We start from the raw sequence: 23563 nt of genomic DNA, 5'->3' as shown, positions 1-23563 counted from the left end.
ACGTGTTAAATTGGCCAGACTGATTTATCTGTCCATGGGATGCAGTAAATAAAGGGCTGGCCAAAAGGGTGAAAAATGGTCTGATTCTTCAGTTTTAGTAATTTCAGGTGATGGTATTATCCAAGGGTTCCAATTGGGGGGGCAGGGGAGGATGGGAGCCTCCCCCATTTTTCATTCAAGAGGTTTGCAAGCTCCCAGATGGAGTTCTTAACTATAGCACAGCATTAGTGTGACATGTAAGGGCTTGTCTACACTGGCGCTTTACAGTGCTGCAACTTTCTTGCTCAGGGGTGTGAAAAAACACACCCCTGAGCGCAGCAAGTTTCAGTGCTGTAAAGCACCAGTGTAGACAGTGCCCCAGCACTGGGAGCTGCGCCCCTCATGGAGGTGGGTTTGGTTTTTTTTTTTTTTTTTAGAGCGCTGGGAGAGAAAAGTTGAGAAAAACATAGACTTCTGAGGTATATCGGGGCCACTGCAGGCAGGAAAGGAAAATAAACAGGCACTGGAGCTCTGGGCAGCTCTTCCTTTAGAAAGAAAGTTGGAGAGTCAAATCTTCTAGTCCTTAATCAACTAAAACGTCTATTGCCATCAGTGCCTCCACTCATAGATATAAACATCATACTGTGGTCAATAACTATACACTTCATATTTAAATATCAGAGTTACACATCTTATATGCATTGGCTCAGGGACTGGATTTTCTGGCATATTCTGAACATTGCTGAGCACACAGATGGTGCCCAGCGAACAGAATGTTGAGAATCATCAAGAAAGGGACAGATGGTAAGACAGAAAATATCATACTGCCTCTCTATATATCCGTGATACACCCACATCTTGAATACTGCGTACAGGTGTGGTCGCCCCATCTCAAAAAAGATATATTGGAATTAGAAAAGGTTCAGAAAAGGACAACAAAAATGTTTAGGGGTATGGAAGGGCTTCTGTTTGAGGAGAGATTAATAAAACTGGGACTTTTCATCTTGGAAAAGAGGTGACTAAGGGGGGATATGATAGAGGTCTATAAAATCATGAGTGGTATAGAGAAAGTAAATAAGGAAGTGTTATTTACTCCTTCTCATAATAGAAGAACAAGGGGCCACCAAATGAAATTAATAGGTAGCAGGTTTAAAACAAACACAAGAAAGTATTTTTTCACGCAACGCACTGTGAACCTCTGGAACTCCTTGCCAGAGGGTGTTGTGAAGGCCAATACTATAATGGGGTTCAAAAGGGAGCTAGGTAGATTCATGGAAGATAGGTCCATCAATGGCTATTAGCCAGAATGGGAAGGAATGGTGTCCCTAGCCTCTGTTTGCCAGAAGCTGGGATTGGGTGACAGGGCATGGATCACTTGATGATGGCCTGTCTGTTCATTCTCTTTGGGGTGCCTGCTGTTGGCTGCTGTCGGGGGACAGGATGCTGGGCTTGATGGACCTTTGGTCTGACCCAGTATGGCCGTTCTTATGTTCTTAATGCAAATCATGACAATCGTCAACTTTATGGACTCTGTGGATGCAGTTTCTGTTCTTTGTTCTGGAATTGGCCTGAATACAGCTGAAACCCTAAGAATTTGAGGCATAAACACATCGGATACTCCTGCAGCACTTTCTCGTTCCTTCCTTTTATCAAACTCAGAACAAAAAATGACTGAACAAAATGGTTCTCAGTTAAAATGTAAAATTGCCAAGTAGCCATTGCTCTACACCCCAGCATGAGGCAAAACCTGCCACCCCTGGGGACTTAAGTGATCTCCTCTCATCTGACTCTCATTCTCCATCCTTCCTAATCTCTGTGCTGCTTTTCATGCTGTCAACCATAGCATCCATCCTGGGACCATTTGCTGGAGTCTCAGAGAACTGGCCAGCTTGGTTCTGCTCCCATCTATCTGAGTCCTCTCTATTTTTGCAGCATGTACCAGAGAGAGAGGCTGGTCTGCTGGATAGGGAGCTAGCCCTGAAAGACCTGGATTTTACAACCCCCATGGGCTTCCTCTCTGACCCCAGGCCAGTGCTTTAAGGTCAGAATTTCAAAGGTTTTTAGGCACCCAAAGGTGAAGTTAGGCATCTAATGGGGTTTACAAAGCACCTAACGACTTAAGTGCATTTGAAAAATCTCACTAGGTGCCTAAATACCTTTGAAAATCTGGCCTTTAGTCTGTGTGTGCCTCAGTGCCCCTTCTGTAAAATGGGGATAATAGCATTGCTCTACCTCACCGAGGGGCTGGGAGGAGAAATAGGTTAGACATTGTGAGGCACAGCCTCAGATACTATGGTGATTGGGCCACATAAGTACCATAGGGAGAGAGGGAACTTCTCTATAAACTGCTAGCCCTGCCCTGGGTTTGACCCCTTCTTTTCACCTACGCCCCCAAATCTCCCCCTTTTCTGAATGTTATCTAGGCTCAGTGCTTTGCTGTATTTTTTGTGAGACCCCCCACCATGTTCTCTCTAGAACAACCCTGCCACCCTCTTTTTCAGGCTAAACTTCCAGATCCTTAATTTAATCACTAGCCCTTTCTTATCTTAATCACCCTGCCTCTGTTTTAAACAAAATACTGATTCCCTGCCTCAGGGGCACCTCTCCTCTGCACAACTTAGGGCTTAGTCTACAGTGGCAGCGCTTTGACGTGGCTTGTGTAGTCGTGGCAGAGCACTGGGAGAGAGCACTGTACTGACAGGGCCGCTGATGAGGAGGGAGGGAAGGGGCAGCTGCCCCGGGGCCCGGCAATTTAAAAGGGATTGGGGCTCCTGGCCGCCACTGCTACTCCAGGGCTCCAGCAGTGATTTAAAAGGGCCTGGAGCTCCAGCTGCTGGTGTGGTAGCAACCGGCACCCCGGGCCCTTTAAATTGCTGCCGGAGCCCCAGGCAGCGCAGGCCGGGCAGCACTGAAGGGCTGGCTGGGGAAGTCTGGCCCTGGCCACGCCCCTTCTGCCTGAGGCCATGCCCCTTCTGGAGGCCCAGAAGGCCCACTTTGTCCAGGACCCTGGCTGCCCTGCATACCAGTAAGTCCTTTAAGTTACTTCTAGAGCCCCAGGCAGGTGCAGTATAAACTCACGGGGCCTTGCCCTAGTAGGATGTTTCCAAAGTTAAATGATCTATTCCTAGCTTGATGAACTGCAAAAAAGTGATAGAAAGTCATCCAGATTTTTCTGCAGTAGTTTCAGTTCTTGTATTCAAGAGTTAGTAACAAAGAATATACATTACAATTTTAAACCTAACCCATGTTCCTTAAATAACTTGACACAAGATGTGAGAACATGTTATTAGAGTTGAGTGGGTCTAATATTTATTAAATCCTCTTTTTTTTATATAGGAATTAGATACAGTGCTCCTCTCAGCTAATTTCTAAATTATTATCTGCAGAAAAAAAACAACCCTAGAGTTTTCAGGTGCCTAAGTAGCCCTTGCAATCACAGTTAAAGTTGCCCCTCACCCACCAAAATCTGAAATGGCTCCCCTGGTATTACCACAGTTAAGGAGATGTTCTTAACCTGAAAAGAGCCCTTTAAATACAGGGTCTCAAATGAGGAGTGCAGCCCCAAATAGTGAGAGCGAGGGTTTGAAGTGATGGTGTGGGTTTAAACACAGATAGTATGATGTACTAGGGAATACACTGATCTGCAGGCAACATTCCTGCCCTAGCCTGTTTGGGGTGGATGGAGGGTAGACTAGTGAGTCTTCTCCATCACTAAATTTAGATCCTATCAGCCAGCCTCGACTCTGCAAACACTCCTTGAGGCTTGCTGAAGGATGGCTGAGGACCCTCTAGTCTCCTTTGGGGGATGTGAAAGGTGTCCAGGCATCCGTTACTCCCTGCCAGTGTTAGAGATCAAAAGCTGCCGTGTTTCTCAGCTGCAAGGTCAGGCCTAACCATTTGACTAAAACCCACAATGCTTTCCTCCTTCTGGTGCCTCACTGAGCTTTTATCTCCTGTCTAGCTCAAACTGCGTGATTAACCTCTCGCCTGATAAGAGAGCAGTTCTGCAGGAGGCCTATCGAGTGCTAAAGGTAACACAACAGTGGGTCATACGCTGTGTGTGTGTGAGAGAGCACCAGAGGGTTTGGGGAGCAACACTGGATCCCATCCTGCCTTTTGGGGCAAGTGGGGTCCACAGACATGCAGCAGAACGGAGCACAGGCCCGGAGAGATGAAGAACTCTGGGGCTCATGGGAGAGGGAGATCCTGGCTTCGTTGAAGTCAGTGGAAGTTTTGCCTTTATTTTCAAGCGGGCAGGATTTTACCTTGCATGACAATAGAGGAGGCAATAGAGGTACTCAAACTAACAATGGGCATCTGTTCTCCCATTGTTATAAACCAGGAGGGCGACCAATGACACAGAAAAACAACACATTAAAGATTGGAATATTTTTTAGCATAACGATCAGTTAACTTGCAGGACTCATTGCCACAAGATATCACTGAAGTCAAGAGATTAGCAGAGTCCAAGAATTGGTTAGATGTTTATATGAATGATGAAAGGAGAAGTCAGCAGCTAACAGATGAGCAGGTTATGAGAGACTTCCTTTCTAGGCAGGTTGTTCTGTAACTGTCCATTTTTCCACCTTCCTCTGAAGCAGTGGTACTGGCCCCTGCCAGAGATGGGATACTGGTCTAGATGTCCATTGGTCTGGCACAGCGTAGTGATTGCTTTGCTCCCTTGCTCTCCTTTTGTCCACATCCTCTCCACCGCCAAATAGTAGATCACAATTGGAAGTCTTTGCCCATGAGGCCCAGACGGACAGGTTAAGGGGGTGCCCAAGGACTGGGCCAGCAGGGGGTGCTGCAGGGCAGGATTGGGCTGTATTGGCAGAGCTGTCAGAGAATCTTGCCCAGCACCTGTCTGCAAGATGCCCGTGATCTCAGCCTCTCCATCCCTGAGCACCATGTTCACACTCAGCTTATGAAACAAAATGAGGGTGATGGTGGAATTTAATCTGGGTAGAGCCAAAGGTGGTGGAGCAGAGGGGTGGTTGCTCTTAATTGATTATCTTGGAGACCTTGACTCATTGGGCTGTCTGGGTGCGCTGGCCAGGAATGCTGAGGCAGACACAATAGCTCTGGAATAAGCAATCACGTTGCCAGCAAGGGCAGCCCCAGCCGAGCTGTCCTGTCTGTGTTCTCTGGTGAACGCTATCCCTATCAGGGGCTGGTGTCATTTTTAGCTCTTGCTGTGGCTAAGCATTGCTCTTTTCCAGGCTGGCGGGGAGATGTATTTCAGCGATGTCTATGCCAGCCATGACCTGCCAGAGGACATCAGGAAACACAGGGTCCTCTGGGGTGAGTGATTTTCTTACCTGACCTGAGGTAATGGGGACTAGTGGTGTGAGCTGGCGGCTGGAAGTTAGGAACCTGGTTAGAAGGATCCCCTCCTCACATGCTGCCTCTTGTTTCCCAGGTGCCTCGGAACTTGAACTGATACCCTTCAACTTTCCCAAGTGAGATCTCTACCCAGAGCTGATAGAATCTCCCAGAATGCCCTGTCCCATCATGCGCTGCTGCTCAAAAACTAGGGCTGTCAAGCAATTAAAAAAATTAATCTCGATTAGTTGCATGATGTAAAATAATAATAGAATACCATTTATTTAAATATTTTGGATGTTTTCTACATTTTCAAATATATTGATTTCAGTTAACACACAGAATACAAAGTGCACAATGCTCACTTTATATTTTTGATTACAAGTATTTGCACTGTAAAAAAACCAAAATAAATATTGTAGTATTTTTCAGTTCACCTAATCCAAGTACTGAAGTGCAATGTCTTTATCATGAAAGTGAACTTACAAATGTAGAATTACGTACAAAAAAACTGCATTCAAAAATAAAACAATGTAAAACTTTAGAGCCTGCAAGTCCACTCAGTCCTACTTCTTGTTCAGCCAATTGCTGAAACAAACAAGTTTGTTTACATTTGCAGGAGATAATGCTGCCCGCTTCTTGTTTACAGTGTCAGTTGAAAGTGAGAACAGGCATTCTCATGGCACTGTTGTAGCCGGTGTTGCAAGAAATGTATGTGCCAGATGCGCTAAAGTCACATGTCCTTTCATGCTTTAACCACCATTCCAGGGGACATGTGTCCATGCTGACGATGGGTTCTGCTTGATAATAATCCAAAGCAGTGTGGACTGACGCATGTTCATTTTCATCATCTGAGTCAGATGCCACCAGCAGAAGGTTGATTTTCTTTTTTGGTGGTTTGGGTTCTGTAGTTTCCTTATCGGAGTGTTGCTCTTTTTAAGACTTCTGAAAGCATGCTTCGCATCTCGTCCCTCTCAGATTTTGGAAGGCACTTCAGATGCTTAAACCTTGGGTCGAGCGCTGTAGCTGTCTTTAGAAATCTCACAATGGTACCTTCTTTGCGTTTTGTCAAATCTGCAGCGAAAGTGTTCTTAAAACGAACAACATGTGCTGGGTCATCATCCGAGAATGATATAACATGAAATACATGGCAAAATGTGGGTAAAACAGAGCAGGGGACTTATAATTCTCCCCCCAGGAGTTCAGTCACAAATTTAATGCATTATTTTTTTTAATGAATGTCGTCAACATGGAAGCATGTCTTCTGGAAAGGTGGCCGAAGCATGAAGGGACATATGAAAGTTTAGCATATCTGGCATGTAAATACCTTGCAATGCCGGCTACAAAATTGCCGGCTACAAAAGTGCCATGTGAACGCCTGTTCTCACTTTCTGGTGGCATTGTAAATAAGGCGGCGGCAATATTATCTCCTATAAACGTAAACAAACTTGTATGTCTTAGTGATTGGCTGAACAAGAAGTAGGATTTAGTGGACTTGTAGACTCTGAAGTTTTACATTGTTTCGTTTTTGAGAGCAGTTGTTACACACACACAAATTATTTTTGCGTTTGTAAGTTGCACTTTCAGGACAAAGATTGCAGTACAGTACTTGTATGAGGTGAATTGAAAAATACTATTTCTCTTTCTGTCATTTTTATAGTGCAAATATTTATAATAAAAAATAATGTACACTTTGATTTCAGTTACAACACAGAATACAATATATGAAAATGTAGAAAAACATCCAAAACATTTAATAAATTTTCATTGGTATTCTCTTGTTTAACAGTGCAATTAAAACGGCACTTAATTTTTTTGAGTTAATTGCGTGAGTTCACTGCGATTAATCGACAGCCCTGTTAAAAACCTGATGGCAGGCTGTGCACCACTCATTGTGCCCTGACGTGGCTGGCTGCACCATGCGTGTAATTACTCTGTGATCATAGGCGAGTGCCTGGGAGGAGCCCTGTGGTGGAAGGACCTCTACAGAATTGCTGAGGAAGTTGGATTCTGCCCACCGCGGTTGGTGACCGCCAGCCGAATAACCATCAATAACAAGGAACTGGAGAGCATTGTTGGTGAGTGAGTGCCATTGGCCGAGCATCGACCCCTGGTCCGCCCTAGCAGTACGGGCTGGGGTTCCATGGTTCTACTCTAGGAGAAAGCAAAGTGGTGTAGACTCAGCTAGCAAGAGTCCATCTACCAGGGCTGGAAAGCACATTCCCAGCTGATGGACCAGGACCACCACTGCGTTTGACTCTGTAAAAACAAAATAAAAAGGCGGTCCCTGACCAACAGAGCTTGCAATCTACATGTGCCATCATCTGCAGCAAGCGAACAATGCTTGAGTGGGGAGTGCACCATTGACCGCAGCCCCAGCAAGCCTTGACTTCGTTTGATAGCCCCAAGGCTAGACCATCTGTGAGCGACAGGAAATGCAAATGTAGAAAAGAGGCAATTGGGGCTTTTTTTTTTTTAAAGCCCAAGAATAGAAAAGACTAAATACTCCAGCCCATAATATGGCTGTGAAAAAGCACAGGATGAACCAGAGCAATGTGCTGTTTGTCTCTAGCAACCAGTTTGCCCTTCCACAGCACCCTTTCTCCGAGGATCTTGGATCACCTTACAGGCAGAAATTCTGCCTCTCAGCACCCCTGAGAGGTAGGCAGGGATCACTCCAGCCCTCAGTGGAACTCAGCCAGGTGTGGAATGGAATGTGGCCTCTGTTTAAACTTTGCTTCCCTTCTCTGACAAGTGGGACCTATCATGAGGGGCCATGTTTGGGCGGGGTCAGTGATTCCAGATCAGAACTGCTGGCTTCTCTAGCTGCCTAGCCCTGCAAACTCGGCCTGGGATCTCAGTCACATGGGCCGGTTTCCCTCTCCCACATCACCAACAGTAAGAATTAAGTGACTGGAGTTTAATGAACAATGGTACTGACACGTGAGGCTTGCCGCTGGAGTATGATCCACTCCAAGACCCTAGGTGTTTACTCGGGCTGCTGGTCCATCCCACCACAGCTCTGCATAGCTGGTGCATGCTCATCACTCTGAGCTGGAAATGACCTCTCCAGCTGGGGTGCAGACGTCCCCTTAGAAGCAATCGCGTTGCACAGCAGCTGTCTGCCATCACTGTTATATGCAGTACAACTCCTAGACCAGTGGTCACCAACCGGTCGATCATGATCGACTGGTTGATCCTAGAGACTCTCCCAGTTGATCGCAAACTCTAGGGGTGCAGTGGGGCTGCCACTAAGGCAGGCTCTCTGCTTCCCCTGGCAGGGCCATCCCTAGCTATTTTGGGGCCCTACGCAGCCCCTGCCCGCCCGTGGTGGGGCCCCAGGCCGCCATGGAGGGGGTGTGGGGTTGGCCCCAGGCCTTCATGGGAATGGGGAGGGTGGGGCTGGCTTGGGGGGGTAGGGGGGAACCACCCCCCAGCACTCACCAGCAGCGTGGCTGGGGCCGGGTCTCTGCATTTCCCGCCGCTCGTGAGCGGAGGCTTGGCCCTACTGCAGTCCTCGGGAGTGGGGGTGGGGCCATGGGCAATAGGAGGGGCAGGGGCTGGAGCAGCATGCAGCAGTGCAGGGCACCAGGAAATTTGGTGCCCCAAATTTGCTGGTGCCGTATGCAGCTGCATACTTTGAGTATGGGTAGGGACGGCCCTGTCCCCCGGCCCCACGCTGCTCCCAGAAGTGGCCAGTGCGGCCCTGAGGGGGTGGACACAACAGGGCAGGGGTCTTGGCATGCTGCTCCTGCCTGCAAGCACTGCCCCTGTAGCTCCCATTGGCCAGAACGGGGAACTGTGGCCAATGGGAGCTGAGGAGGTGGTGCCAGTAGACAGGGGCATGGAGCCATGTGCCCCCTTCCCCTCCCCTCCAGGCCACAGGGGCTCGTTGGCTCTTTCCAGGAGTGGTGTGGGGCCGGGGCAGGCAGGAAGCTTGCCTTAGTCTTGTTGCACCGCTGACTGGGAGCTGCCTGTGGTAAGTGCCGCCTGGTGGGAGGCTGCACCCCAGCCCTGAGCCCCCTCCCAGAGCCTGCACCCCAAACCTCCTCCTGCACCCCTGTCCCAGCCCTGACCCCCTCCCAGAGCCTTCTGTACCTCCTTCTGCACCCCAACACTCTGCCCCAGCCCGGAGCCCCCTTGTGCATCCAAACTCCCTCCCAGAGTTTGCAATCTGTTTCACCCCCTCCTGCACCCCTGCCCCAGGTTCAGTCCAGAACCCACTCCCACACTGCAAACCCCTTGGCCCCAGCCCAGAGCCTGCACTGCCTCCCCAGCCCCAATCCCCTGCCCTAGCCCCAGCCCGGTGAAAGTGAACGAGGGTGGGGGAGAGTGAGCGACAGAGCAGGGCGGGGATGAAGTAGGTGGGGCCTCGAGGAAGGAGGGGGGTAGATCCTGGGTTGCCCTTAAATTCAAAAAGTAATCTTGGGCATAAAAAGGATGGAGACCACTGCCCTAGACTGACCTGGGAGAGATGGGCACTGATCCCACCTCTGCCACAGACTCATCAGGTGACCAATGACAAATCACTCCCTCACTCTATACCTCAGTTTCCCCATCTGTAAAAAGGGGACAATGATACTGCCAGACTCCCAGAGGTGCTGGGTGGAGCAATCCTGCAGCATCCTGAGAAGCTGCTCTGTTACTGTGGTGGTGCGAGAGGTGGGTTAATGCTGAATTAAACAGTGTTAGATCACTTGGGGCTTGGCTATACTTGCGAGTTACAGCGCAATAAAGGAGCCCCGGGTGCACTAGCTCACTCCCCGTCCACACTGGCAAGCCACGTAGAGCACTCTGACTCCTCGGCTACAGCACTGCTGGTACCCCACCTTGGCGAGAGGAATAACGTTTGCTGGAGCGTCGTGGTGCCAGTGTGAACGAGGTGTTGCATTAGTGCCCTCTGATCAGCCTCCGGAAACGTCCCATAATCCCCAATAGTCAAGTGGCCACTCTTGTCGTTGTTTTTGAATCACTGCAGGAATGCGGATGTGCCCTTTGAAAGCTCCGTTTCTGACAGCCAGCTGCTTATCTGCCCCGAGACAAAGCAAGCCATTAGTGTGGAATGCTCTGTGTGAGAGAGAGAGAGGCGGAGGGGAAGAAGGGTGGGGGGGTCTGCTGCTGTCTGAACTTACAAGACAGCATGCTGACATGCTCTCAGCCCCCCAAAAACCCACTCTCCCCCCCCACATACATAAACACACTCCCTGTCACACTCCCCTCCCCCCCCTGTATTTGAAAAGCATGTTGCAGTCACTTGCATGCTGGGATAGCTTGCCCATAATGCACCGCTCCCAATGCCGCTGCAAATGTGGCCACGCCAGTGCGCTGTCAGCAGTCAGTGTGGACAGACTGCAGCGCTTTCCCTACTGCGCTCTACGACGGTGGGTTTAACTCAAAGCGCTCTACATCTGCAAGTGTAGCCATGCCCTTGGTGTTTCGCTTTCAGGTGACTGTCGGTTTGTCTCTGCGACTTTCCGTCTCTTCAAAGTACCCAAGAAAGGCCCAGCCGAGCAGTGTCAGGTTATTTACAACGGCGGGATCACTGGACATGAGAAAGAGCTGGAGTTTGATGCCAATTTCACATTCAAGGTACAGGGAAGCCCCCCAGGCCTAGGTAACTGGCATGCGTGTGTCAGCATTACTGCATCTCTTCGCTGGATCTCCAAGTCCGGAGCTCACAGCTTTGCTTACACTTCCCCTTCTGCACTGTGTGATTGCAGCATGGCGCAGCCTGCTGCTCAGCAGCCCTGTACAGAAGGGGCCCCGAGCGGAGGTGGTCCCAAAATTCAGCAACGCAGCTTTATCAAGCAGCATCCTGTATCGTAAAAACACTTGACGCAAGGGAAGAGTGGGAGGGAATGGAGAGATGATGGCCAGACACAGGGCGGCTGTTCCAGATGGTGGGAGCTGCAGAGAAGAAGGCTCTTGTGCCATTAGCGGCAAGTTTGTGTGATGGGACAGAGAAGAGGCCAGCACAGGATGAATGGGGAGGGGAGTAGAGAGGCCAGGCCTGTGGTTTTGATTGGGGCAAATCGAAGGAGGGCTGGGGAAAAGAAGCAGTGTGATTCTGAATTAGATCCCAAAGTGACTGTGGGCGGTCGGTGGGGTTGTTTGCAGAGCTGCTGCGTTGGGGGGACTCCTGCTTTGATGGCTTCCCTTCAGCATTGCAAATGCACGTGCCCCCAGCCTGCTCCCCCTCTCGCTACAGAGCTGGAAGCCTGGTGGGTGTTGGGTCCTGCCACGTTCTTCTCGGCTGTGTGTGACGTCCCCTCTGTTTCCCAGGAAGGGGACGTTGTGGAAGTGGATGCAGAAACCGCAGCCATTTTACGGAGCTCTAGGTTTGCTGAGGAGTTCCTGATCCGACTGGCTGCAGGGAGGGCGCCGGCACCTGGGGGCTGTTGTCCTGCCAAACCAAAGGTTAGTGACAAGTTGAGCGGCTGCTATACCTAAGGGTCTCCCTGTTCATGCCACATGGGTAGATTTTCCTGGCTTCAGCGTCCCTGCTTCACATGACATGTGCTAGTGAATAATCCAGTTTGGGGTCTGAATGGAGGCTGGTAGGGGGGAGAGTTCATGGCTTCAGCTGGCCCATTGGATGTCCAGCTCCTGGCAAACTGGGACCGGCTCAGAGTGAGCTGGGCTAAACCAACTCCCAGATTTTCCCTCCTGTCCCCTGTCTGGATGTGGGGCCCTTCCCAGCTCAGGTGTGGCCATGCAGAGCCGGTTAGCTAAGGCAGTTCTCCAAATCAAAGTCTGGTAGGAGCAAGGCTCTGAGTCAGCTTCTCTGGTGATAAGCAGGGCTAACCCCATTCTGGCTACCAGAGGGTGGTGGTTTGAAGCTGCGCAGAGTCTGATGGATTAGGATACAGGGGAGGTGCAAATAAAATACAATTTGCTCCATCCATGCACAAACAAAAGAATTTATTCAAGGTGTCTCTGTATAATTATATAAGATATAAAACTGAGATCCTGGCCTCATGGACCATTAAAGATCCTCTCATGGCCCTTTAACAGGGCTGGGGGGCTTGACCCCAGTGCAATTTGATCCTGCTTCCCCATGCATTTCCCCTGCTACATACATTGGATACCGTGTGCTTCGTTTCCTTTTGTCAGTTCTTGTATAATGTTTCTTGGGCTTTTTACTGGCAGCCGCGTTCTGCCCCAGAAGTGGTTGCATTTCAGTGGCGGATGAAGTAATCCCTATAGGATTACTTTGCACGTCAGTCGAAGTTGCAAAGCCCCCTGGGATGTTCTGGACCAGAAGGTGTCAGAGAATGTTGGTACAGCTCATAACTGCATCCGTACTTCCTAGATAGCTCTAGACATTAAGATGACTTTTTCCTGATGGGCCATCTGAGGAGAGGGATTACTGGAAGATGGGAGTTCTGGCTTCTCCACCCGGCTCTGCTGCTGACCCGCATTGTGGCCTTGGACAAGTTACATTCTTTTCTCTACGCCTTTGTTTCCAGACCTCAGAGGAGGTTGTGGTTGAATTAGCTGAGACCCTCTGTTGGAGGGTGCTGTGGACATCAAAGAATGACTTCTCTCTGGCAGACCTGGCTCAGAGAAGGCATCTTTTCTGAATCCAGAATTCAGTGCTGGGGAAAAGTATCAGCCTGGCAGCCCTGATCTCTGCTGTTCTCCACTGAGCAGGTCCAGCACAGACTTCAGTGTGTCAATGCTTGACTTGAAGCAGCCCTTCTAGGGGCTGAAGGGATTTTTTCCAAGGTTCATTCCCTCCTTGGCCTCTCCACTGAGCCTGCCAGCACAGGGACTGCTTGGGAAGGCAGGTGGTTTGCCCAGAAGCAGACGTGTCCTCCCTGTACAGCCTGGGGAGTGCAGTAGCGACTCTTAAGAAAACACAGCCTAAGCCCGTCCGCCATCCATGGCCTTGGTGGGGGGGTGCTGGTATTACTCCTCCTTTGATCGAATCTGAGCTCCAGCCAGCCTAAATAAGGTGCTGTGATTCGACTTAAAGCGTCTGCCTCTGTGGCCATGCCTGGTGGGATGGGCAGAGAGCTCTTGGCATGTGTGTAACGCGGGACTGGGAATCCTCTTTGCTTTGGCAGGAGCAGAGGGTTCCTGTGAGCAGAGAGGAGCTGCTTCCTGCTGAGCAGCACTCAGTCCTCGCTGTTCTGCCACTCCCATTGAATGTGCAAACAGTGTTACCGCTTCTTTGCTGAATTGCATTGTTGATGCTCCCTGGAACTAGAGTAAACACAGCCCCCAGGGGCCCTTCAGGGAGTTAACCCAGTGATGAATTGGGCTCAGAGGGAAGGAGATTATCTCTTGCTGTAGGAAGAGATGCTTGTGACACAGCCCAGGGAGCTCTTCTCTCTGTTAGTGTGGACCCTATGATCTAGCCTAGTGGTAAGGGGTGCTGTTGCTGGGGGTGCTGTCCTTCCTAACCTATCCATACCCCATTTCCCAATGCCAAAACTTGGTGCTAGGGGGTGCTCTGCTGCTGGAGATGCTAATAAACCCGAGGTCCCGACCAACAATGCTTCACAGAAGCCAAGACATTTTTCACAAGTACTAGGGTGTTAACCTCTGGCTGGTGGGTTAATCACAGTCTGCCTTGCAAAATTCCCCCTGTAATTTCAGTTGGCTACAGCATTCACTTCCTGTCCTAAACTATAATCTAGTGCTTTTGCATATCTGCCCCTTCCCTCCTGATCAGAGGTGGCTGAACTGCTCCATGCATATCATCTGTATCAGCTGCAGTTTGTAAAGCACTTTGGGATCCATTTCAGCTAAAGCAGCTCTACAAACCGTAAGATCCTCAAGTGTTTGAATATGCCATTAAAGCCTGAAGAGTTGTTAATGAAAGAGGTTTAAGTACAGGAATTAAGACTGTGATGCCATCGTGGGATCCTTAAGGAGAAATGCTTAGGAGTGTGTGGAATTGGGATGCTTTGCCAGGTGCTAATGCACGTCTCTGAGCTGTGGGGAGGGGGAAATCAGAGTGCTGATCTGGAGTGAGGGAAGCCCTGTGCTGTCAGATTGGTCATGGGAAGCCCAGGGCAGCATAAGGAGACTTTTCTGGAGCTCTGACTTGCGGGAGGGAGCTGAGAGGCCAATTCCCCAGTAACACATGGCCCCATGTAAGAGGCTGTTGTTAATTTAGGGTTAGCCTGTGCTGTTTTTTGCTGCATGTCTTCCATTCCTGAAGGCCAGCTCGCTGCCCAACCCACACCCCATGCAGATGCATATCCAGCTTGCTCGATGGGAGTTTGACCCTAGCCTGCCAACCCTGACTCCACAGCTCAGAGCTGCTTTATCTGCTGAAAACTGTTCTCCTCCTGTCACCTTCCACTCAGCCTGCAGATGTCTGAGTCCTTAGACCTGCCACGAGTCCGTGAAATGGGAATAATTGATAGGGGAAGACGATAAATCCAAGCGGCTGTGTGTCCTCGAAGTGTGGCCTTGTGTGTGCTGGGGGAGGGGAGAACGTTCTTGTCTTTCCCCAAGCAGGAGATGGTTTTCAGATGAAGGGCTGTACTGGAGAGAGGTTTGCAGTGATGTTCTGTAGGCTCCTTCCTCCCTATAACAACCTGCCACTGGGCTCTTAGAGCAAAGGGGTCCATTTGCCAGCAGAGCAGGGCCCTGAGGTTCCCCTGCTGTAACAGGGAACCTTGCTGTCAGCGTGGAGTGCGATGCATCATGACAGTCACCTTGGAGTCAGCTGTGTGGCCCTCTAGGCACAGCCCCTCAGGCTGCTGTAAAGCTTAGCAGGAGCTGGAGCTGGCTCCCGCAGTTCTCTGGCGTTACAGAAAAGCTTGTTCGACTTGAAGGAGGAGAAGTGAGTTAAAGGAAATGAGATCTGGGGGGAGGGAAGTGTTCTGACTTTACCGTGGTAGGGGCCACAAAAGAACCCGGTCAGAGCACGTCAAGGAGGAAGGGAGGACAGTTAAGTTGAGGGTCTGATGGGAAATGTGTGGGGCTGTATCTTTTATTGCCATCCTCTGGACTCTGTTCCTTGGATTGGGTTTGCCCTGTAGCATTTTGGGAATTCCTGAGCTTTCCCATCTTCCCCCGCGTGTTCCGCTCCCAGGTGGTACAGGAGCTCCCTTACAGCCACGTTTTCCCCCGTTAAGAATAGAAAAATCCTGTATCCAGTCTTTAGTCCTGCATCCTGCTGCAGAGAGGAATGTGAATCCCCTCCCTTGCCACCTGCAACGCTGGTAGGGGAGATTTTCCCAATCCTCCACAGGTGATCAACCTATGCCCTGGTGTAGGAGGCTGCTTTCCAACTTGCATAGTTACCAGGGTTAGTGGTCATAAAATAATCAGCCCCTTAGAGTCATGTGGCAGGGAGTTCTGTTGGCAGCCTATGTACTGCAGAAAGAAGCGTTTCCCTTTGTATGCTTTAAAGAGTGTCATGGTTTTAAACAAAGCCCCTGTGCCTAAATGGCAGTTGATACCTTGGAGCGATACATCTGACATTGGAATGTGCTTTTCACCGCTGATTCTGCTGCAGGCATATTTGGCATTTTTCTTGACTTGGATGGTGAATGTATCCCAGACTGGTCGCTTGGGTTTTCGTGTCTGAGCCTCCACTGTTGTAAATCAGCAAGAGCTGGAGTCAGGTGATTTACCGCGGCTGACCAGCCGGCCTTCCCTCTCTAGTCGGTTTCACGTTCAGGTCCTCATGCCCAGTGGTTGGGTTGCAGACACTGAAACGGAAAATGCTAGGTTTGTTTTAAAATCACTGATTCTGTTCTTAATTTCACTGAACATTTCTATTAGTGGTGTCACCTCTCTTTCCCTACTGTGTTCTCCATTCAAATGTCTGGAATCCAGAATTTACAAGTGTAAGCAGAGTCTGAATGAGCTCTCCCCTCACATCTAGTGGTGAGCTGTGGAAAACTACTTCAGGAGCTGATCTCGTTTGCATGGTCACACCCACTCTGCCTAGGTGCTCAGCATGATGGGATTGCTTGCCCAAATGATCACTTGTGGCTGGTGTTGAATCCCCAGTCTTGTTGTTGGGGCGGGAATAATAAAGCGGTGTTATCCCTGTTGGGTGAACTGAGGGTAGCAGAACTGTACTTGGCACACCCCAGTGGAGGACTCGCGCTCAGCTGAACGGCAGTCGCTAGGCAGGGCGCATGGGTCCCAATGCGTTGGGAGAGGGTGGGGACAGGTACTTGTACCTGGTGGTGTGAGCCCTGTTTAAGGGCCCTAGACACCCTTTGACCCTTCCTCTCTCCACCGTATAATAAGAGCTAATTTAGGCTCCATTGAGAGTCTTGTCACACGCCGAAGAGCTGAAATCACTGATGCCTAGGTCTAAGTATTAGACCTGCCTTGGGACAGTGTCTGTACTGCAAGAGACTGCCCAGTGTGCACCAGCAGTGAGGCTGTCCCCACTGACTGCTGAAATCACTGAGAGCCGTGTTAAGTGGGGGGCCCTGAAGACATCTTGGCGAGTGGGAGGCTGGCGGGAGAGGCGCAGCCAGCAGGAGAGGGTCAGAGCAGAGCCCCACAGAGAGGTGCAGCAATTGGCCGTTGGGGCGACAAGCAAGTGCCCGAGCAGGGGAGTGTGTAAGGTGCCTCCTAACCTGCTGCTTCCACCCAGGGTGGGAAGTGAACTCTGCGGATAAACCTCTGAACTCGGGCTGCACTGGCCAAGGACAGCAACGGTGAGTGGGGTGCAGAGAAGAGACTGGCATGTTAAAGGGACTTTTGGGTTGCTGGACTTCAGAACCTGAAGGGAAAAGGACCCTGCCCAACTTATTTGAGGGTGGGTCTTTTTACTCATGGTTTATGTTTATGAACCCTAGTTGCAAGATTTTCCCAATTTAATGCTGCTACTTCCCTTCTTTTATTAAAAAGTTTTGCTACATTCAGACTCAGTGCTTGCGAGAGGGGAAGTATTGCCTCTTAGAGGCGCCCAGAGGGTGGTGTGTAATTGTCCCAGGTCACTGGGTGGGGGCTCGAGCCGGTTTTGTGTTGTTGAAAAGGAACCCCTAGATATTGAACCCGGCCCTTGTTGCTGCTGGCCCCACCTTGCAGAAGGGTTACACAGATATCAATCACTCTATCTTCATGGAACCTTCCTCCCTTTGTTGTCATCAGTTCTTTTGTTTTTTAACGTAGGGCCTGACCCCAGGAGTGGTGAGCCGATGGGAGTTGAGGGCACTAAATGCCTAGCAGATCTGAACCTCACTCTTCAGGGCAGGGACCGTATCAGGATTTCGTGGTGTAAAGCACTGTGCAGGCCAGGAGCTCCGTGGAAATATTTAACAGAGCGTCTTTTTTATTTATTTATTTATTTTTTAAACAAACCCTTAATTTTGAGCTCAGTTAGCACCCTGCCTCCTTTGCAGGTCCTTCCGTTCTGCTTCATTCATTTTCCTAGGAATACGGAATGCTGTCAGAATATGGATAGATGGATTGATGATCGCTATCCCCTGCGTTGTGTGTCAGGGAAATCTCTTCCCCTTTCTCGCCTAAATGATCTTAGGCCTCGCTCATGCCATCAGCTCTATGTGGCCAGACCCCCGTATCCGTGTGGCTCTGCGTGGAGACAGGGGTCTCCCCCACCCAGAGTTTGGTGCAGTATTGTGCTCTTTATCGCATCACAGTAATATTCAAAGCCCTGTTGCAGGAGGAGCCCTCGCTGTTTTATCACCCAGAAAACGCTTTTGGCAACACCAGCCAAGCCAAAAGAAAAAAATGACTAGCCAATAAGCATGGAGCAAAAATGGCCAGCCAATCAGAGTTGGGGGAAGGGGGGAAAGCCCAGTGACACAGCAGTGTGGCAGTATTGCCTGGCACTTGACACCTGGGGGGCCTGCTGTCCTGCCCCCAGATGCCCTGTGGTGCCTATAACTGTTCGCTGCTCCATCGAGTCATTGGATAGATCCCATCAGTCACAACTGCCATTGCTTTTCTCTGGATGTTTTCAGTCTGTTGGAGGTGAGGCAACCGAAACTGTCAAGAGTGTCGTGAGGAGGGGGGGCCCTGCCTTTGCAGCTTGTCTTTTGTTTTCCGTCCCTATATGCAACAGCTGCATGTTCAGTGGAGAGCCAGAAAAGCATCACCCCTCTTATGGTCTGGGTTAGTAACAAGGTAATTGCAAAAATAATGCAACGTCAACCCCTGCCTAACCTTTCTCCCCAGAGTGGGGTGGCCCCAGGGTTTCTTCCCTTAGCGCATCTCTGCCTCTAACCCTAACGCCCTCCTCTAGGTGGCTACTGGTGGCCCAATGAGTCAGGACTTGTTAACCCCCAGGGTCCTGCAGGCTCGGTCCAATTGGGGAATCCCCCATGTTACACTCCTTCCTCTCCCTGCTGTGTACTGGGCTGAGCCCCTCGCTTTAGCTCTAGCACCAGCCAGCCCTCTGCCGATACAATTTCTCAGAACGCTTCCTTGCTTCTGTCTATGCTGCAGTCAGAGCGGTGATTGCAGCAGCATGTGTAGACGCACTTGAGCAGCGTTAATCGAGCTGGAGGGAGTGCCAATAGCAGGGAAACCACAGCAGCACAGATTGCAGCGCCGGCTCGCTGCCCGAGTACGTGCTCTGGGTCCCTGGCGGGCCTGTGCCGCCCAGCATCGCTGCTCTTGGGACATGAGCTAGCTGGATTAAAGCTACTTGGGTATGTGTACACGAGCTGCAGCCACACCCCTGATGGCAATGTGGACATACCCGGCATTTAGAAACAGCGCCCCTCCTCTGCCATCTTACTGGCCCACTCCCTGCAAGAGCAGTACTGTCGTATTTGGGGTCCTGATCCCCAGACACCGCAAGGGATCTGTAGTATGGAATGCTGCAGTATTATTGCTCCAGGCTTTGGCTCCTCTGTAGTTTCTCACAAACCCCATTTGGTTGTCACAAACTTAAATAGCTGTTCGTGTGCAAATGTCCGTAGCAATTTGCCAGGTCTAGTCTGTTTTAGGGAGCATTAATTCATAACCGGGTCGTTGAGTTATTTAAAAGTCCAGTCCTCCTTTAGTTCTGGCTCAGGTTTCAGCACCTCACAGCTTGTGTCCGAGAGCTCCCATGTTCTGAGGCAGTCAGTGGCGTGGCCCTGAGGATGAATCTGGTTTATTAAGCAGGGCTGGTGCCAATATGGCCCCTGTGGGTAACCTCTGTAGGCAGAGAGGCAGCAATTCTCTCTTCTGTCTCATCCCTACCAAGGCTTTGCTGGGGAGCGGTGTGAGTAAATGTGGGCAGAGCACTCCCCTGTGGCTGTGCTGATTGCGAGGCTATTTCCTTAGTAGTTTCTTGTGCCAGACACAGTCAGACGCTTGGGAAGGCCAGTAAATTAGAGCTGCTGGGCCCTTCTTTGATGCTGTTTGTTAACTCTTTCTGAAGCCCCTTAGCTTGTTTGAAAGGCCAATTAAACCATCCCAGAGGTGTTTGCATGAGTGGGCCGAGGAGGGGGTGCGTGTTCATGATTCTGTCCATAAATACACTGCGTCAGTTTTCTTTTTAGTGAAGTGAGCTCCCTGGCCTGACGCTCCCTGAGTCCATTCACCCAGGGTTCGTTTGTTTTGGGCTGGGCACCAAGTGGGTGACTTTCCATTCTTCTGAAACAAACTGTTTGTAGGGAGCTGGGGGGAGATTCTTAGAGGCACAGATGGGAGTCAAGCACCCAACTCTCACGGACTTTCAGTGCCTCTGAAACTCAACCCCCCCGTGTACTTTGCACTTCTCTGGAGACTCACATCCATGGCTTTCTGAACGCTTTACAAATGTGAATGAACCCTCATACAGTTCTTGGGAGAAGGGTGAGTTGCATCACCTCCATTTATACAGATGGGGAAACTGAGGCACAGAGTAGGGAAGCAACTTGCCCAAGTTCACGTGGCTGCAGCGGTGGGAATAGCACCCGATATTTTCATTACCAATCCGTGGCTCTAACCATTAGACTGTGCTCCTGACCTTACACACCTTTTTGGGAGCTCCTCTGACCTTGCATTTCAGCCCCTTCAGAACCATCTGACCCTGGTGATCCATTTGCCCCTGAGTGTGCGCTGTAGCCCTGCCATAGATTCCTATCTCTGCTAAGGCCAGACTGGTTTTAAAAAAAGAAAACGATGCCGTGGGGACTAGAACTTCCTTGGCATCCTGCGAAAGGCTCTGTCACGTTCATCATGCTTGGGAATGACAGGCTGGACCATTAAAAAACCTCCCAGCCTCCCCCTGGGAGCATAGGAGGCCGGATCTCATGCACAGCACTGAAAATATTCCAGTGAATTGGAGAGCTGATGCAGGTGGCTGATAGGCTGCTGGGCTTATCGGAGGGGAAAGATAGGCCCTGTGCAGACAGGAATGTGCTTAAGGGACTGGGGGCTTCATAATCGCTGACCTTGCCACATTTGGAGTTGTTTCTTAAAGGCACAGGCACATTTTTTGTTTCTCTTTGCCTCTTCATGGCAGCCGAGCAAAGCAGAGCCCTGCAGATCATCTGTCACTGGGTGCCGGTGTCATGCCTAGGAGCCCCAGCTAAGGACAGCATTGTGCGGCGCTGCTTTGTGGATTTCTCTCCAGGAGTGTATTTTTGCCACAGCTCAGGCAGCTGGTGCGGTGGGCTAAAGGTTAGTTCTCCGCTAACGAAAGGATCCGGGTGTGCTTACTGGCCAGCCAGCAATGGCAGGGATCTGCAAGTGGAGCAGGGGCTTATGCCACTGTGATAGCTCGTGGCTCATTAGCCTGAACAGCCTGGGGAGGCTGGGAAAGCAGCGAGGAGAAGCTTTCTTACAGCCTTGATGGTAGGGTAGGGCTAAAGGAATTCTGTCTGTACTGTAAAGGGAGGAAGGATGATGCCAGTTCAGGCATGGGAGCTGGGCAGGGCATCGCCTCCCTGTGCTGCCTTGGCTAAGTCACTTCACCTCTTCGTACCCATCTCAGCAGTCTTGCCAGCTCTAGTGATTTTACTGTTGGCCTTGCAATATTTGATGTTTTGCTTAAAGCCTCAACTCCCGGAGGCAGGTGATTACAGGAGACTCTTGGCTTTTATTGACACAGAGATGTTTCTAGTCCTCCTGGTTGCAGAGAAAAGCTCAAAGGGATGCCTTATGGGCTCAAAAAGCAGAAGCAAAAGAGATTTCCAAATCGCTGATGCTGTGAGTGGCAGGGGCTGACTCCTGGTGTCCGATTGCGTGGGGTTGGCATCTGCAATGTACCTCCCTCCACCCAGGGCTGGGAGGCTGTTAATAACTGAAACAAGGAAACCCCAGCCTTCACAGTGTGAGGGTCAGGGCACGTTGCGGGGAGAGGGGGTTGGCTGGATTAACTCCCAAGGGGCGGGCTGGGGGAGGGGAGGATTCTTTTTACAAACCCTCCTATTAACAGAAACAGGTTCATGAAAATACAGCTCCTCCCGCTGCAATGGGAGCCGGGTTGAGTTTCACCTTTCCCTGCAGCGTTCCCAGCCTGGACATTGGGCTGGTGCCTGAGACCCCCGGCTGAGCTCTCCAAACCAATCCGCTTTCTCCAGCACCCTAACTCTGGCCCACCCAGCGGGTGAAGAATTCAAATACCTTCAGCCCTGTGGCCTGCTAATGTTCCCTTGACTGATACCCGTCTCTTCTCGGGGATATTGCAAGTGGTTAAGAGCTTAGCCCCTAGATGCCAGTGGCTAATGTCACAGTTTGGCTTCCCACTTCCTTCCCCCTGCGCCTCTCCTTTTCCTACTGGGACTGGATTCCCCTTTGTGAACCGAAAGAGAGCACTGTGGGTTTGGCTCGGTCCTGCATGTTGCTGTGGTCAGGGGCACGTCTCCCTGGGGGGAACCTGAACAGTCGGATTCAGAGAGAGTCATCGTTGATTGATAGAGCTGCCAATAGGCTGTGCAGCTTGCACGCTCCATCCTCATGGGGCTCCCATTGCCCATGCAGCCACCTCTGGGGTGGAACGCTGCAGGCCACGTAAGGATCTGACCAGTCCCCTGTGATGGTGCAGGACAGGCAGTGGAGCAGGGGGTTGTATCCAGTAGAATCAGCAGAGCTGCTGAAATACGCAGGGAGCAGCTACCCACAATAGGATTGGCTGGGAGTCCCACGTGCTCTAGTGAGAAGTAAGCATGGGAGAGGGAAGAGCGCCACCTACTGATGCACCACCACCGCTGTGGCTGATGGTTGGACTGACCTCACCCCAGCCTGCTTAGCTTGAGCGCTGATGCAGTCACAGTCCAAGTGGAGGGAGCAGTGTTACGGTTTGCCTGATTGCTGACGTGCTACAGCGCAGTCGACATGGTCCCTGCCCCCAGCAGCATGCAGCCTGCCAGCCAACTAGCTCAGTGGCACAAAATCCCTGTGGCTGGGCCCCTGGGGCTGACATTTGTGACTCTCCCCGTGCTGGTGAGGCTGCTGTTGCGAGGCTCAGAGGAAGACATGTGGCTTTGAGGAGCGGTAGGGGAATGAAGAGGGAGGTGGTTCTGTGGGTGCCCAACAATTGGATGCACATTAAAAAGCTGTGGGAGCAGGGGATGGCAGGAAGGGTCTGAGGTATGAGCTCGCCAGCCAGTTGAAGAGGGGGCTGGACGAGCGCAGGAAGGGGTCCCATCCAGTCCTGCTCAGCCAGAGAGAGGGTGCTAGCAATACTGGATGGGGGCTGCGTAATGGTGAGACAATGGGGAGATTCCCAGGAGTTCACAGCCCTCCTCCCAGCACCAGGGAAAACCACCTGGCAGTGGCAGCCTTTCCTTCAAATCTGACTTAGTGCTGTTTTTGTTTCCTTGCTGTAGGAAAAGATTGTTGATCCATTCCAATTAGTGGAGCGGTTGGAGGCAAAGGACCTTGCTCCCAAGGCGACGGGCTGCTGTGGCCCCAAAGAGCGCTGCTGAAAAGTTGAGCATCCAGCCAGAGCCAGCAAAGCAGAAGCTGAAGAATCAGAGCTGCTTTTGTTACTCATCGCTGTAGAGCAATTAAAAATTAATAAGTTAGGTAATGATGCTGAGCACTTCACGGCTTCACAGCACTGTGCGGGTACTGTGGAATGAGATTAAATAAACCCCAGCCGTCCCCCAGGCTCCAGCCCTGGTGCATGGCTGCAATCAGAAGATAGCCCGTTTATTTGTAGGCACCATGTTAATTGTTCAGAGCAAACCCATCCCTGTTCAAGCCAGGAGGAAGATCTAATCATGGGACCTAATTAACTGCAGGGGCACGAAACTGACCAGTGCTTTGTCTAACTCAGAATAGACTCTGATGAGGCTGGATCCCAGGGATCAAAATTATTTACTGAGGCTATTTGAGACCAGCCAACCCCTTGTAAGGCCCAGGGCACAGCATGAGGGAATACGCTCTT

At 50.7% G+C, this 23563-nt stretch overlaps 1 protein-coding gene across 6 annotated transcripts in view; it reads left to right on the top strand.

Annotated features, from left to right (window-relative positions):
* AS3MT (arsenite methyltransferase) overlaps positions 1–23315 on the top strand; it is a 28728-nt gene extending 5413 nt beyond the window's left edge. Inside the window, exons 6-12 of one of the 6 annotated variants that reach the window (XR_005226181.2) lie at positions 3941–4010; positions 5199–5280; positions 7248–7379; positions 10748–10890; positions 11584–11718; positions 20693–20850; positions 23001–23198. Coding sequence is in view for 4 of the 6 variants with exons in the window: in XM_037904564.2 (XP_037760492.1) it covers positions 3941–4010; positions 5199–5280; positions 7248–7379; positions 10748–10890; positions 11584–11718; positions 23001–23099 (661 nt within the window). In the remaining 2 variants the exon portion in view is untranslated. Of the gene's footprint in view, positions 1–3940; positions 4011–5198; positions 5281–7247; positions 7380–10747; positions 10891–11583; positions 11719–12613; positions 17151–17403; positions 17473–18205; positions 18379–20692; positions 20851–23000 lie in introns of those variants that run through there. The other 5 variants (XR_006292215.1, XM_037904564.2, XM_037904565.2 and 2 more) reach the window with 5 other exon arrangements.
* Positions 23316–23563: the final 248 nt, after the last annotated feature.

Source organism: Chelonia mydas, chromosome 7 (assembly GCF_015237465.2).
Source record: "Chelonia mydas isolate rCheMyd1 chromosome 7, rCheMyd1.pri.v2, whole genome shotgun sequence".
Lineage (NCBI taxonomy): Eukaryota > Metazoa > Chordata > Testudines > Cheloniidae > Chelonia > Chelonia mydas.
Note: the sequence above shows the minus strand (reverse complement) of the source record. Positions and strands in the feature narration are given on the sequence as shown.